The sequence below is a fragment of the Callospermophilus lateralis genome, chromosome 7, assembly GCF_048772815.1.
Source record: "Callospermophilus lateralis isolate mCalLat2 chromosome 7, mCalLat2.hap1, whole genome shotgun sequence".
Classification (NCBI taxonomy): Eukaryota; Metazoa; Chordata; class Mammalia; order Rodentia; family Sciuridae; genus Callospermophilus; species Callospermophilus lateralis.
Window position 1 is genome coordinate 13,429,775 of NC_135311.1, and position 16,480 is coordinate 13,446,254.

General features: G+C 41.6%; 2 protein-coding genes across 2 annotated transcripts in view; one reads left to right on the forward strand and one right to left on the reverse strand.

Moving 5' to 3' along the window:
• Nucleotides 1-5,558: 5,558 nt before the first annotated feature.
• On the reverse strand, nt 5,559-10,830 carry Mpz (myelin protein zero). Its single transcript, XM_077110110.1, has 6 exons — nt 10,718-10,830; nt 7,978-8,144; nt 7,475-7,688; nt 7,122-7,257; nt 6,902-6,962; nt 5,559-6,771 (listed from the first exon to the last, which is right to left on the reverse strand). Exons 1-6 carry the CDS (start codon nt 10,812-10,814, stop codon nt 6,670-6,672), a joined length of 777 nt encoding a protein of 258 aa, XP_076966225.1. The 5' UTR covers nt 10,815-10,830; the 3' UTR covers nt 5,559-6,669.
• A 3,538-nt stretch (nt 10,831-14,368) lies between these two features.
• Nucleotides 14,369-16,480, forward strand: part of Sdhc (succinate dehydrogenase complex subunit C) — a 43,054-nt gene continuing 40,942 nt past the window's right edge. The window contains exon 1 of the mRNA XM_077109868.1: nt 14,369-14,471. Coding sequence (XP_076965983.1) covers nt 14,452-14,471 — 20 coding nt within the window. The 5' untranslated portion in view covers nt 14,369-14,451. The remainder of the gene's footprint in view (nt 14,472-16,480) is intronic.

Below are 16,480 nucleotides of genomic sequence, written 5' to 3' on the forward strand. Positions count from 1 at the left end.
GAAAAATTAATTTTAATATAGTTCCATTTAACCCAATGGATTACCAACATAATTTGCAAAGAAAATAATTGTTAGTAAGATAGTTCATGTTCATTTTCTTTGTCCTAGTAATTCTTTGGAATCTAATGTCTATTTAACACATAGCACACCTCAATCAGACTAGACACATTTCAAATACTCAGTGGCCTCATGTAACCACTAGCTGTCATATTGGCTCCTTTTTCCATCTTTCTTTGATGAGACATATGCTGTAGGCTGCATGGTAAGTCACCTTGTTATGTGGTTTCTTGTTGCATTCCATTAGAAAGGGACACCAAAGAGATGAACTTAGAATATACAAGAGTAGAGCGAGGTGTTTTATTTCTCCCTGTAAGACTCTAATAAACTGTGGGTTGGTTTCTTCATGCTTTTGGTGGGAATAACTTCAATTAGGTCACCTTCTCCTACAAGGTTTTCATAATGGCTCTCTCTTCTTTTACCTCCTACCTCTCCAAGTTTATGTAAGGAAAGGCGCTTCACAAAATTTGTTAGTTTTTCCCTCGACCTTGCCCTTACCTTTATAAATACCTTATTAAACAATTTTTATTCTGATTGATCTTTTTTTCATCTTGGAATCTTGAATAATGGATTTTTAATTATAGGAGAGTAAAATATACCTCATCACATATCATAGGCAATGTATACACACATACCAGATTAATTATATATTAAAATATAACTTATAAAATGCTAAAACTTTTAAAGAACATATTTGTGTAACTTTGTGAAGAGAAATGGAAAACAAAAAAATACAAAATAAACAAAAATCTGAAAAATAAGATGATATTGTAGTTAAAATTTCTATGTGTAAAAATGTATCAACATGAGTTGAAAGAGACATGAATTGTATTACCAGTCATTTTTGATATTTAGCTTGATTTGGTTTCTCCTTTGGTTGGCTTTTCCTTTATTGTAGTTCTTTCCTTTGCAAATTTTCATTGTTGTTTTTCATTTCCTCCTCGTGGAATATTTTGCCAAGAATATGTTCTGTAGTGCAGGCTTTCTTGCTGTAAATTCTTTTAGCTTTTGTTTATCATGGAATGTTTTTATTTCATCATCAAATTCGAAGCTTAATTTTGCTGGATATAAGATACTTGGTTGGCATTCATTATATTTTAGAGCTTGATATATGTTGTTCCAGGATCTCCTAGTTTTGAGAGTCTGTGTTGAAAAATCTGCTGAGATCTGAATTGGTCTTCCCTTAATAGGTAATCTGATTTTTCTCTCTGCAGCCTTTAAAATTCTATCCTTATTCTGTATGCTAGACATTTTCATTATAATGTGTCTTGGTGTAGATCTGTTGTAATTTTGTACATTTCATGTCCTATAGGCCTCTTGTATTTGATTTTCCAGTTCATTCTTCATGCTTGAGAAATTTTCTGCTATTATTTCATTGAAGAGATTATGCATTCCTTTGGTTTGAATCTCTGAACCTTCCTCTATCCCAATAAATCTTAAATTTGGTCTTTTGATGGTATCATAATTCTTGGGTATTCTGTTCATGGTTTTTACTACCTTCACTGTGAGATCAACTTTATTTTCAAGATCATATATTTTGTCTTCATTGTCTGAGGTCCTGATTTCCAAGTGATCTAGTCTGTTGGTGATGCTATCTAATGAATTTTTAATTGGCCTATTGTTTCTTTCATTTCGAGGATTTGTTTTTTTGTTTTTTTCAGTATCTCTTATTTCTTTCTTGAAGTAATCTCTTACAACTTGTATTTGTTCTCTTTTTGTTGGAGTGATCGATTTTTGCCTGTATCTTCTAGCTTAGGTTGTTCTTTAATTCCCAAATCATTTTACTTATGTATATTCTGAATTCCTTCTCTGACATTTAACCTACTTCCCTATCTATGTATTCTATTGTTGTATATCTTGGTTTGTTTGGGGCACTTTTCTCCCTTGCTTTTTCATGATGTCTATGAGTCTTCCTCTTTTGCAGTGTAGATCCGAGGTATTACAGCTTCTGCCCTGTTGTCTTATAGTGTTCCTATGGGTTACCAATAGCTCACTTTTAAGGGAGAGATCAATATTACAGCACTCAATGTACCCAACATGCAGCTATATATGAGTTAGCTTCTATTTTTACATTTACAGTTTTGTCACTATAATCAGAAATGATGAGTTCGGTTATCTTCTACCTTATAGTCAATAGGTTTGCGTAATGGTTTACAGTTTCTAAAGGTAGACGGGGGTCCTGAGGGGTTGGCTGAGATGTTTAGGAGGTAGAATGTGAGAATATGGAGGTATTAGATTATATGACTAGTGAGAGGATAATCATAAGAAGCTGGCTGTTAGTAGGAGAAACAAGAGATAGGCCACCCCATGCAAGACTTCCTGTTATTTCAGCAACAGGACAACTGTTGCACCCCTAGTAGATACCCTCTGGTGCAGCCAGGCCACAGGGACCTTGATGATATCTTACCAGGTCCTTATTGTTGTCCCTTGATAGAAGCCGCAATATCCCAGTTTCATGGCCGTGGCAGCCTCAAGCCTATATGTACCTTGATGTTGGGCTGTGGAGCCATGCTTTGGTGAATAAGGAACCCAAGCACAGGGTGGCTCACTGCATATCTCCGGGCACAGGGAGGGCAGGCTTTCCCTCCGGAACTCCAGGCCACGGTGTGGCCTAAATATTATAATTTTCTTCATACAAGTTATATACCTTGTGATTGTTTTTGTTCTTTTCATTGTCAATAATGGGCTCCTCTCTTATTTCTGTCTCTATCTTGATTTCTCATTATAGATTGCATACATTTATCTTATAATCATATTACCATATTGACTTATTAGTTCAGTAACTTTCTAGTTAAGTCTTATGGATTTCCTAGGAATACAACTATCTGCAAATAAAGATAGTTTTTTTCTTTCTTCTAATATATAGAGAGGTTTCTTATTCTTGACTTATTATGTCAACTAAATTCTTTGAAAATGATGTTGAGTACTTTTAGAGATAATGAATAAACTGTCTTGTTTTCTATTTTAATGACAAAGAGGTGTAGTGTTTTACATGATATTTCCTTTTTTCTTTCTTTCATTCTTTTTTTTTCTTTTCAGTACTAGGAATTGAATCCAGGAACATTCTATCACTGAACTACATTCCCCATGCATTTTTATTTTTTTATTTAAAGAGAGGGTCTCATCAAGTTGCCCAGGCTGGACTTGAACTCATGATTCTCCTGCCTCAGTCTCTTGAGTAGCTGGCATTACAGGTATGTACCACTGCACCTGATCCACAAATTACTTTATGCTTTTTTTTTTTTCCCCCATTGCTGGAAATCAAACTCAGAGCCTTGTGAATACTAAGCTACCACTGAGCTACACCCTAGCCCTCTTATGGTATAGACATATTCTTTCATTCCCAGGATTAATTCTTCATGGTCATAATTTATTATTTTATTAACTTGTAGGATTCTATTTGGTAATATTTTATTGAAATGTTTTTATGTATATTCATAAGCTGTATTATAATTTTTGTCTTTTTATTTTGAATTTACATTTAAAAGCTTTAAATTTTTCTCAAAGTACTCAAATGTCTGGTCAAATTTTATGTTATTATCATTATTATTATTAATATTTTATTTATTTGTTTTATTTGGTACTGGGGATTGAACCCAGGGCACTTTACCACTGAGCTACATGTTCAACCCTTTTTATTTTTTATTTTGAGACAGGGCCTTTCTAAGTTGCTGAAGCTGGTTTGAACCTGGGATCCCCCTGCCTTGGCCTCCAGAGCTGCTAGAATTTCAGGCATATGCCACCATGCCTAGATAAATTTTGTTATTTATGATGCACTGAGGATCATAAATGATTTGTTTAAAAAGCAGCGATTTGATGGAATTAAAACTATCCCATATAATATTGCTATTTTCCTTTATGTGACTCACTATTCTAGGCTCTACTTAATGCTTCATTGCGGAAGACAGAAAGATATGGTTTACATTGTGGAAAATGGGAAGTAGTCCTGAATAAGCCCATAAAAGTATGGAATGATTGTGAAAACACATAATGGAAAGTTTGCAAAATACTGTTCCAGGGTACCAGAAATCCTGATGGAATCAGAAATATTTAACAATTGGGTAAACTGAGCTGGTAAAATGCAGGTGCTGGTAATTTTTAGAACAAAAGTGTACTGAAATGTGATACTCTGGGCTATACTATATATCAGAACTGACATAAAGTTTCATTTGACTCTCATAATAGCCCAGGAAACTCAAACAGGGTACTCAGCTACAACTATTTGATGAATAATGAACATTTTAGTATCTTCACTAATAACAAATCTTTAGCTTAGATATTCCTAACTTTATTTGATTATTCCTAACTTTATTCCTCCCCCAACCAAAAGTTCTCCAGAATCCATTTTATATTAGAATTAATTCAGATAAATGTTTCTTTTAAAATCAGTGAAAAGAGCTGGGTGCAGCAGTGCATGCCTATAACACCAGCCACTTGGGAGGCTGAGGCAGGAGGATCATGAGTTCAAAGCCAGCCTCAGCAATTTATTGAGGCCCTGAGAAACTTAATGAGACTCCTGCCTCAAAATAAAGACTAAAATGAGCTAGGGATGTGGTTCAGTGGTCAAGCACCTCTGGGTTCAATCCCCAGTATAAAAAATTAAATTAAAAATAAAATAAAAGTAGTGAAAGATACCCCCAAATAAACAGTAGCACTATGGGTTTTTGGCAAAACCAGTGTTAATCACATCTTTTGAGTCTTAATAAGGAGAAGAAATGGCTTTTGAGAGCCTTGTTTTTTGACCCAAAGCAAAGATGATGCATATATGGTCTTCACAATCATTTAAAGATTCAAGGATATTAATTATGCACCTAAATTTACATACCAGCAAACTAGCTAATGAGATATTAATATTATAGCTAAAATAGTTTACCAACAAAACAAATGTGGGTTTTTGTAGAGATCTGTGCTAGTTTATAAAATGTACTTATTTAAGCAAGAGCTAGAAACACCTTTAAAGAACTCATCCTCAATATCTTAGTTGTATATCAATTTATAATTTACCAAGATTTCCATATATAGGATGGATTCTCACAACATCCTTGGGCATTAAGCAGAGTGGATATCATGATCTTAGTTGTTGACAAATGCATAAACAAGCTTACCAAAGTTAGATAAATTAAAATGAAATGCAAAGATGTTGTGTCTGCTGAAAACTAAAAAATAAATATTAAAAAAAAATAATAAAATGAAATGCAATCCTGGATCACACAGCTAGAGTGGCTGGGATATTTTAGAATCTGAATCTTGGTTAGTGTGTTTTCACTTATGTAAAAACAAAGCCTGACCCAGCTTAGCACATAGTACAAGCTTTTGGGGTATTTGTTGAATGTCTCAATGTGTCTTGTGAGCTTTTTCAGAATTCTTCCCACTATACAATACCACAAGACCAAACTCAACAACTAAACTATTGATGAGTCAGAATCATAGGATGTTGGGGATGAGAGAAGAGACAGGGATTATTCCCAGGAGAACTAGGAATTCAAGAGGGAGCCAGAAACTTCTGGAAATGTCAGTGTTTATTAAACATTTAAGGACATTTGGAGTTTTGAAAAGCAATATACAGAATGTAGAAAATTCCTAAGAATTCCCTATGGCTGGGAGAGCAGCCTCTTCCTTTTCCCCCTACTTCCCATTTTTTTTTTTTCCTGCTTTCTATTTGATTGTTTAAAGCCATTTCTTAAGGCTCATTTGCCCCCCTCCTCCACCCCTGACCTTTGAGGATCCATTCTCTCTCCCCTCATCCTTCTCCAAGTTCTTGAGTCCTAGAACAGTGCACCAAAGTGATCAGGAAGTATCAAGCTGAGGTCTGAGGATCAGGGGCCCCTCTGTTTATAATGGGGTTGGGGGCCTGCAAAAGCCACATGACGTCATCGGTCCTCAGTCATGGGGGTAAGGGCAGAGCATGGGCACAGGTAAACAAACAAGCAAACAAAGGATTAAAAAATAAAAAATAATCAACAACCTAAATAAACCCTGAAGGAGAGTCTGATGGGGTGATCTGAGTGTTAACAGGACAGATAATGGAGCTGGGTCACTTGTTGGAGGGGAGGGAGGGGCGGGAAAGGAAAGAGCCAGAGGGGTCAGGCTAGGGTGCAAGGGATGGAAGAACAGGTGGCCTGGAATTGAGGCAGGGGCTATCAAGTTCCCTTTCTTCTCAGTGCCTGAGGGACAGACACCAAACACACAGCCCTTGGGGCAGGTGAGGGGTATGATTAGTCCCTGGGATCCCAGAAAGTCAGCGGGTGAGGAGGGTGGGGGCGTACAAGTGTTTGGGATTGAATTTTAGAATGAAACTTACATCTCAAAGGGAGGTGAGGGCAGGGCAGGGCAGGGCTGGGGAGCAAGGGAGGAAAGCACCTAGACGGGGAGTAAGAGGAGCCTAGGTCCCCCTGCTCTGGCAGGGTCTGGGGGCGGTGATCACTTGTCCGAGTCCAGGCCCATCATATTCTTGAGGGCGTTCTTGAGGCTGGTTCTGCTGGGGGACTTGACAGCAGGTCGGAGCTCCGAGCTCTGCTCATCCTTTCGTAGCTCCATCTCGATGACCACCACCTGAGAACCTTTAGCGGACTCTGCCCCTGACCCCCGATCCCCCGCCCGGCCCGCTAACCGCTATTTCTTATCCTTGCGAGACTCCCCCAGCCCTTTAGACTTCTTTTCACTGGCAGCTTTGGTGCTTCGGCTGTGGTCCAGCATGGCATACAACACTGGCGTCTGTCGGGGAGGGATGCTCACATCAGTCACGAATCCCGTGGGGCTTGACTGTTCCCATCCTGCCCCTCACGGCTGCCCTGCGACTCCCAGGTCTCCTCCCCAGCTTGTCCAAGTTCCAAGTCCCGCTAACCTGCCGCCCGCGCTTCGACGAATCCTTGGAAGGCTTGTGCAATTTCCCCTTCTCCATGGCACTGCAGGAAAAGGGATTGCTGTGGGTTTGGTCTCGCCCAAAACCTTTGCAGAGCGGGTCGCAGCTTTCTCTTTCCTTTGGCCCTCCTACCCACTGAAGTGGTCTCCACCAAGATGGGAAATAGTGGATTAAGGGTGGGGAGTCGGGCTCCGCCCCTTACCTGAGCCTCCTCTGCAGGGCCGCTTGTCTGCGTAGCCAACAGTACCGAACCAGGTAGAAAAGCAGCAGTAGCAACAGCACCACCCCAAGGACGCCCCCAATCACAGCTCCTAGCACGACCCCGTACCTAGTTGGCACTAGGAAGAGAAGGGAAAAGAAGTGTGGAAATGAACCGGGACCTCTGTCTCTGGTCCATTGACCCACGTCTATTCCCAGACGTTAGGGATATAGGACTCCTAACCAAGGCTGCCTCCTGCCCTCCCTCCCAAAGCCTAAACATCGTTGGGTGGGGCTTTTGGCCTCTTTCCCCAGTCTATCAGTCTCCCCCTCCCCTTTCTGAACTCCTTGTCGCACCTTTTTCAAAGACATAGAGTGTGACCTGAGATGTCTTGCCCACTATGTCTGGTGGGTTTTTGACATCACAAGTGAAAGTGCCGTTATCACTGTAGTCAAGGTTGTGTATGACAATGGAGCCATCCTTCCAGCGAGGGTCCCCTACCCACTGGATACGCTCTTTGAAGGTCCCCACTTCATCGATATAGGGTTGTCCTTTGGCATAGTGGAAGATCTATGAGGAATGAGGGGAAGCATGTAAGAGAACCCTAGTGAGAACAAAGCTGTCAAAGCTTGGCACCCGGGGTTAGGGCCAGGGATTCTGGCCTGGAAAGGGTAGTGCTGTGGGTGGAAAGACAATGCAGACAGTCATCCTAGTCAGGGTGACAAAAATGCAACTTACTTGCCAAAGTTGGGGTTATGGCTTATAAAGGATTTTTCCTTCCTTAGCCCAAGTTCTCTTTTCTGTTGATTTTTGAGGCACCCCTTCTATTATCCAGCCCCAGTATCCCCCAGACACTCACCGAAATGGCATCTCGGCCCCCTTCGGGCTGGTAGCGCCAAGTGAAAGAGATGTCATCTGAGACCCACTCACTGGACCAGAAGGAGCAGTGCAGGGTCACTCGGGAGCCCACAGCACCATAGACTTCCCTGTCTGTGTAAACCACAATGGCCTGGGCAGGGCACAGCACTGCAAGCACAGAGGGGAAATCAGAAAGGCATGTGGCCCAGTAAAGGCTATGGAGGATGTGAGACCAAAGTGCAATCAAGGATTGAGTCAAAGAAATAATAAAATTTTGAGGCCTGAACCTCTCTGGACTAACTGAATTGATGAGTGTAAATGTTGTGTCTGTTCAAGCTCTCTGTATGTAGTAACAGATTGTCTTGGGGACTTCCAGAAGATGGGCTGTTTTCAAGTTTCACTTTCCCTTTGATAAAATCTCTCTCTCTCTCTCTCTCTCTCTCTCTCTCTCTCTCTGTACTGGGGATAGAACCTAGAGTTATATCCTGGTTCTTTTAATTAATCAAGTAAAATTTTGAGACAAGATCTCACTAAATTGCTGAGGCTGGCCTGAAACTTGCAATCCTCATGCCTCAACCTCTTGAGTCACTGGGATTACAGGAATGCACCACTACACCTAGTAGTATCCAAGTCTTAAGTTATCCCTTAGATGCAGAGTTTTAAAGTTTTTATAAATTATATAGGTAATAAAAATTGTATTCTTCTTATATAGTATCCAAGCAATACAGATAAAGTTGGTTTCCTTTCACACTCACTCCTACCAATTCTTGTAGGCCCCTCACAGAACAACAGTTACCAATTTAATGTGTATGTTTTTCTGGTTGTCAAACTCAATAAACTCAAGATATACTTGTACTTATAAGAAATGGATAAGTTTGCTTGTGGAGCTTTTTTATATACATTGCATAACATTCTCTGCCACCCCACCCGCCTCTTGGTATTGAGAATTGACTTGGAATTGAACCCTAGGGTACTCTACCACTAAGCCACATCCCTTGCCCTTTTTATTTTTCAGTTTCAGGTAGAGTTTCCATAAGTTGTCCAGGCTGGCCTCTAACTTGCAGTTCTCCTGCCTCGGCCTCCTGAGTTGCTGGGATTACAGACATGCACCACTATACCCGTCTTGACATCAATCTTATTTTCAACAGATGTATGATATTTTACAGTATAGCAAACTCAAATTTCTTGCCCTTCCACCCCACCAAATGGAGAGAACTAGAGAATATAGGTCTTCCGTGGCATGGCAATCCTCACTACTGAATTCCTGGTTGCCAATACAACTTGCTTTTGACTGGGGAGCCCGGGAGAGAAGGACTCATACTCTTCTCAGGGGAAGTTGATACAGAGAAAGATCCCAAGCTCAGAGTTCAAATGACATTGCATGGGAGCCTCTGTGGTTTAATCATCCTCATTCCTCTTTGGCCGCCTAGCCTAGTGCCACCCGCAAGACTCACCCACACAAGAAAGGCCATTCCAGGGAGACTATGTGTGGGGGCTGGCCCTAGATGGGGTCCACTGTAGACCCTTTTGTTCTATGGGGGGAGGAGGAGGAGGTAACCAAACAAAGACCCATTATCTGGCCAATATTGGAGAATTCTACAGCCCCCACTCCCACCCCATTGTCTTGAATCTCCCACCTCAGCATCAATATTATTTACTCACCTCCTGGGACTTTCTTCTTACAGCCTTCTTGGGAATCACAAGGTAACAAGGGAGGTTATTCTTTGGATCTAACTTCTATTCCTCCTGTTATAATACCAATCATTGCCCTTCTCAGTTCAGCTCAATGGTTCTATGAATGGGACAGATGTTGGGACTGAACTCACCTTCCCTCCTCTACTCCAAGATTACCTTTCCCCATTTCTCTCATCACTCCCTTCTCTAACTCCTTATCCTTAATATTTTCTCAGGGTATCTGGAACAGTTCAATATAGCGCATAAGAGTCTAGGTTCTGGGTTTAGGATTCAAGGACCTGACAGCAGAGAACCTTGGGCTTTGTAATTTACTTTCCTCCCCTGCTGACTTCTCCCTCACCCTCATCCCAGCTTGCCTACTGTCACCCATGGCACCAGGACTCAGGGTAGTTTGGAGAAGGAAAGGATCCATTCAGTCCACTGTTTTGACTTTCTCTTGCTTATCCAATACTTGTCAGAGGGCAAGGAATGGATGGGCCAGCAAATGAGGGAAGACAGATTTAGAGGGACAAGATCTTGGGATCTCATAGAAACTTCCTTCTATTCCATCCACTCACTTAATAGATGAGGAGCCACAGAGAGAATGTGAGTCTCCAAGAAAACAAAAACTGTAAGGCCACAACTTCAGGCTCCCTCCTTAGATTATACTCCCTGACTTTTCACTTCTGGAAAACTAAAGTTGGGTACCTCTTGCCCTATTAGGGGATGAATGGGGAACAGAAGCCAGTGTTTGATCCTGTTTCTTCCCAAACTCTAACACCAATTCCTATTAGGTTCTCAGCATGGTTCTGGGGGTATGTTACTGGTTTCCAACCTGGGTCCGGCCATGCCCACTCTAAATGCTGTTCAAACTTTCTTTTACCATCTCCCTTCTCAGAATATCTTTCCTGACTCCCTCCAAATGATATATATTTTTCTCTGAATACAATACCACCTTCCTGTTTTTGCCCACTGGTTTTTGGCAATAAGGGGTACCACAAAGGCAGTGGGGGGATACTGAAACCAGCTGAGTTGCAGGGTACCTAGACTGAGATGGCTCCACTTACCCAAAGAAGAGAAGAGCATCACAGCCAGGATAGGACTGGGACTAGATGAGGGAGCCCCAGGAGCCATAGTTGGGGCAGGGGCTAGGGCCCGGAGCATCTGTGGGGTGAAGAGAGTGGGGGACAAGGAACTGAGCGGGGGTTCCTGGAACCTGCTTAAAATCCCCTGGGGCCCCAGCATGAGGGGGCTGTCCTGAGCCAGTAACCAATTACGGCCTGGCATGTGCAGTTGAGAGGTGGTGGTGGGGGGACAGGGTGCAGAGAGCAGAAGGGGCATTGTATACTCTGGGTGGAGGGATGGGGGGGACACATACCACCCCACACACAGAGCGCTTTGTGTCTTCTGGCCTTCCCCTGCCCCAGGCTGGAATGTTGGGAGGGAGGTAAAGGAGAGGGACAGAAAAAGGGACACAAACACACTTCTCTGAGGGATAGTTAGGCAGAGAAACCTAAATCCAAAGACCATGAAATGTGATTTCTCCTTAGCCTCCTTGCCTGACGGGAGGCCCCTGAGAGTCCTAGAAGCTATAAGCAATTTCCCCCCAGAGAACTCTGAAAACAGGATATCTTTTGTTATTTTTTTTTAAATATTTATTTTTAGTTGTAGATGGACACAATACCTTTATTTTGTTTATTTATTTTTATGTGGTGCTGTGGATCAAACCCAGTGTCTCACACGTGCTAGGCAAGTGCTCTACCACTGAGCTACAGCCCCAACTCTCTTATTATCTTGATTACAATAGGTTGCATTATAGATTTCTTGAGATGACCAAGTTCTTTGGGAATCTCCCCCACCCCACAATGTTCCTGCATCCTGGGAGATTCTTTCCAGAGAGAAACTTGACTGAGAAATTTCAAGGGAAGAAATCCTAGGTCTTTCCCTCTTTGTTAAGAAGTTCTTTGATGACTTATGCTGCAGTTTAGGCTCATTTCAATTTAGAGCAAGACAACAAAATTGTACTGAATGCTATATGTAAAGTATGGAAATGCAGGCAATAGAAAGAGGAATAAAAATTATGTCCCTCCTGCAAGTTCAAGATTTAGTTTGGAGGAAGAGGGAGAGAGGATCAGAAAACAAACCCATCAACAACCAATTACAATAAACCATGATGCTTGCTTTAGTAATGAACAAAGAGCTGGGAATACAACAGAGCACACACACAGCTACAACATTATGAAGGTTAAGTCATGTGAGAGATTAAACACAAAAATAAACTGCATTTAATAAATGAAGTTCAGAGGAAGAGGCAGTCAGGTCTAAGAGGTAATGTTAGATATAGATCAACCTTGAAGGATGAGTGACATTTTGAAAATAAGGAAGGAGCAGAGAGAGTGACCAGATAGATAGAACAACAAAATTAAGTACAAAAATGTGAGAAAATGTGTTTTGTGCATGCATTTTTTTGTGTGTGTGAGCTGGACAGGTTTGTGACGTACTGGGGATACTTAGGGAAGATCTTGAGCCATCCACTTTAATTTGAGGGAATTTGAAGGGAAAATAAGTTTGAACAGAAAAGTTGAAGCATTTTCCTAAGGAGCCTTAAATGACAGCTCAAAGAGGGTGGATTTAATCTGATGCATTTTACCCATCTCTTTAAGATTTTGGGGTGGAATTAGGGATGGGAATAGGACTTGGTGAGTCAGGAGGCTGAGGCAGGAGGATTGCAAACCTGAGGCCAGCCTCAGCAACTTAGGGAAATCCTGTTTCAAAATTAAGAATAAAAATGACTGGGGATGTAGCTCAGTAGTAAAGCATCCCAATACCTACATAAATAATAAATAAGCAAAAAACCTTTAAAAATATTTTTAGGTATAGATGGACACAATACCTTTATTTATTTATTTTTATTTTATTTTATGAAGGTTGAACTCAGTGTCTCACCTGTGCTAGGCAAGTGCTCTACCACTGAATTACAACCCCAGTCCTAAACTGCACAGGTAAAATCATCATCAACAAATGTTGCAATTCTTACCTCTCCCAGCTATAAACAATCAGTTTCTTCCTATCTAGTCACCATTTTTAGTTATACCTGTTTTGTGTGTTGTCTACTTTCTTTGTTGTATTTCTTCAGGGATCTTGCTAAGGTTATAAATTTGTTGAGGACAATATATGTCTGTGTCTTTGAATCCCCTGTAGTAGTTTTTAGAGACTGTGGCAGAAACTCAACAGCTCATACATATTAAATGAAATTTCTTAAAAAGCTAAGTAAAGCTAGCCCAGTGGTTCAAAACCCATCTCAGCAACTTAGTGAAGACCTAAGCAACTTAGCAAAACTCTGTCTCAAAATAACAAATGAAAAGGGTTGGGGATGTGGCTCAGCAATTAAATGCTTCTCGGTTCAATCCCCAGTACAAAAAACAAACAAACAAACAAACAAACAAACAAAAAGAAAATAAAACCCCTCCAAAAAAACAAAAAACCACAAACAACAACAACAACAGGCTAAGTGCAAGAGGTCTTCATTTATTTGCTAATGTGATACTCCAGAAGGCCAAAGGAGTATCAATGACTGGAAGTTCAATAGGAGGATCAATGACTGGAAGCTCAATAGCAGAACAACTTTGTAATGATTAAGCTGTTTACTACCACAGGACGAGTTCCAGCAGCCTAGAAGATCAGCTGTTAGGGATGCTTCGGAAGCGATTTTTGCCCTTAGTAGAAGGTTGGATTATAGAGTCTTTAAGGTCCCTTCCAATCCTAAAAAATCTATAATAATGCTTTTTTATTTTTTTTGTCTAGCATTATAGAAATGCAAAATAGCATTTGGTTCAGAAATAAATGAATTTGTGTTATTTAAATCCTGAAAGTAAAAATTCGGGAGTGCTAAATATAAATGAGATCTGAATATTAATGTGACTGAACATGTTTTATTGTAGAATAGGAGTTCCTCTGGGCTGTGACCTCCACTCTGCCTCGTTTCCCTTTCCCTGCAAAAGGGCCAAGAACTTTTGCATTGTTTTATTCCTTTCTCACTTGATTTTTTTTTTTTCTCTCTCCAGTCGTGAGTTCTCTGAAATTGATCACCACGCTTGGGTTCCTCAAAACTGTTTATATGCAGTATGTACAAATCAAAGCAGGTTCTCCCCCATATCTCAGGTTCTTCTGATGGTGGGTGTTGCCCACATAGCACTGAAACAAGGAACAAGGGAGCGTTGTCTTTGGCTGGTGGGCGCCTAGCTCAGGCAGCAGCTCAAGCCTAGGAATCCTGAGGCCTGATTAGACGTTCCCCATTCTTGGGTTCCTCATCTTGTTGTCCTCTCGTGGACCCATCTCACACTCCCCTGAGTGGGTCTCAACCTGTGTATCTATCTGACCAAAACATTAGAATGAGAAGAAGCCCAAAGTATCTTTTTCCCGGTTGTCTCAGCCAACCAACTCTGATATTTTTAGGCTGGCCAGGGAGGGAGGTGGAGTCAAACTCGACTCAGTGAAGACTGTGGGCAATTCTTGCTGATTGGAAGGGAGATTAAAAAAAAAAAAAAATGAACACGTATGCGGGTGGCAGATTCTAAACCCAGCGGAATCTCTGCTGCAGTCCTGGCAAAAACCTTTAGGAAGAGGGGGAAAACAAACTATTTCCCAACGTCTGCCACCAAAAGCGCAGAACCAAGAGCAGCGGCGCAGAGCCTTTTAAAGAACTCGGCGTCGTCACGTGACGACTCTTCGGGGCTTCACCCCCAGCCCCAGCTCAGACGCCCCGCCGCTTGCGTCACTTCCGTCCAGACCGGAACCCAAGATGGCTGTGCTCTTGTTGAGGTGACTTTAGCGCTGGGGTTGGGAGTCGGTGTCCGCGACCCTTGGGAGACCAGAACGGATCCTTAACGTTTGGCTGACAGCGCTTTACCCTGTGCCTGGGCTGGGAAATGACCCGTGGGTGTGGAGGCCACCGCTTCGGGATCCTAGAGACACCCCCCTCCCCCAGCCGCTTGGGTGCAGCTCGGTAGGGCTTTGAGGTCACTTAACTCCGTACCGAGGAGTGGCGCGGTTCTTGCCCTTTCTACTTTCCCCTGCTTTAGTACTTCTCCCCCAGATTACTCTCGTGACCCCACCCAGAGCCGAGACCCGAAAATATTCTAACTCAGCTGACCATGAGTTTTACAATTTCGAGATCTTATTTAGGGATTGGGCCTCGGGGCGGAGGGAGAGATCTTGGTGTTCTTACTTTTGCTTCTAACTTCTGCAGACACCAGCTGTTGCTGGCAATGGGTGACTCTGTCCAGGTTCCCGACAGGCCCCTAGCAGAGGATGGAAGAAGCCTGGACCGCTACGAGGCAGGCGATTAGCAATAACAACGAGAGGTCCTCTGCTGCACCCTAGGGAGTTCGTTTTTAGTTTATCTTTTTACTTGTGGTTAAAGGGCGATGATCCCAGCTTTTCTCTAAAAGGTCAATTCACTATCGGTGGTAATAGCCTAGATTTTCTTCCATTTAGAACTCTCCACTGTTTAGGTCTTATTTTCTACTCCCAAGCCTTTCTAGTCCTTAGCCTCTAGCGCCTGTGGATATTCCTGGTACAAATCCCAGTATAATTTTGTGCCAGCCCTATTTTTGGAAACTATTTGTTATGGAAAGTTAGCTTAAATGATGTTGAGATTTCAATTCCCGATTTCCCCAAATGTCTTCTCATTTCTCTTTCCACTTCAGTCAGGCAATATAAAAATAGGGGATTTTGTTTAGTTTTTCTCTGTGTCGAAATTATTCCTCTTGGGAGTTGAGGTCAGTTATCTCAATCCTTCATTTTCTCTTTGCCTTTTATCTTCATATGTATCTTTTCTCTCAAATATGCCGAGGCCAGTCTTGCTGGAGCTCCTTCCTTTTTTCCAGTTGACTTGATCATAATTGAATGACGTTGGATTTTTTTTTTTTTTTTTTTTGGAGAGAGAGAGAGAGAGAGAGAGAGAGAATGAATTAATTTTTAATATTTATTTTTTAGTTTTTGCCGGACACAACACCTTTGTTTGTATGTGGTGCTGAGGATTGAGCCCGGGCCACACGCATGCCAGGCGAGCGGGCTACCACTTGAGCCACATCCCCAGCCCCAAATGACTTTGGATTTTGATATCATATTTTAGTAGATGTTAGGAGCTTTTGGAGGAGTTAACATTTAGCTTGAAATGATTGTATTTGTTCTAAACAGTTCATTTGATGAGCTTCAGGATTAGTGATTAGAAGCTGAGGGTCATTACAGTCACCCCTTATTATCCTTGGGTTTTGTCTCCATGGGTTCAAATACTTGAAAAACAAATTCCAGAAAGTTACAAGAAGTTATTTGAATTTGCTGCCTGCCAAGCATTATGCTGAGTCCACATAAATGAAGTAGTGTTTAGGTGTACTGCGTTAGCCTCCCACTATTTCATAGATCCTCAGTCTCTCCTCTCTGCAGAATTTACTATTTCAGAGTTAATTGCTACACTTTCTGTTTACATACTGTGCAGTCTTCAACTATGATTGTTGTATCTGGACTGCACTATGTATTTTTTTTCTTTGTGGTTCCTTAAATAATACAATGTAACAGCTATTCACACAGCATTTACATTATATTGGCCATTCTGAATAGTCTAGAGATGATTAAAGTATATAGGAATAGCAGTATTTGTTGGCTAATGCCTGTAATCCCAGGAACTCAGGAGGCTCAGGCCGAAGGATCACTAATTCCAGGCCAGCCTCAGCAATTTAGTGAGATTTTATCTGAAAAAGAGGGGGGAGTGGGCATTGCTGGGGATGTAACTCAGTGGTAAAGCACCCCAGCATTCAATCCCCAGTACC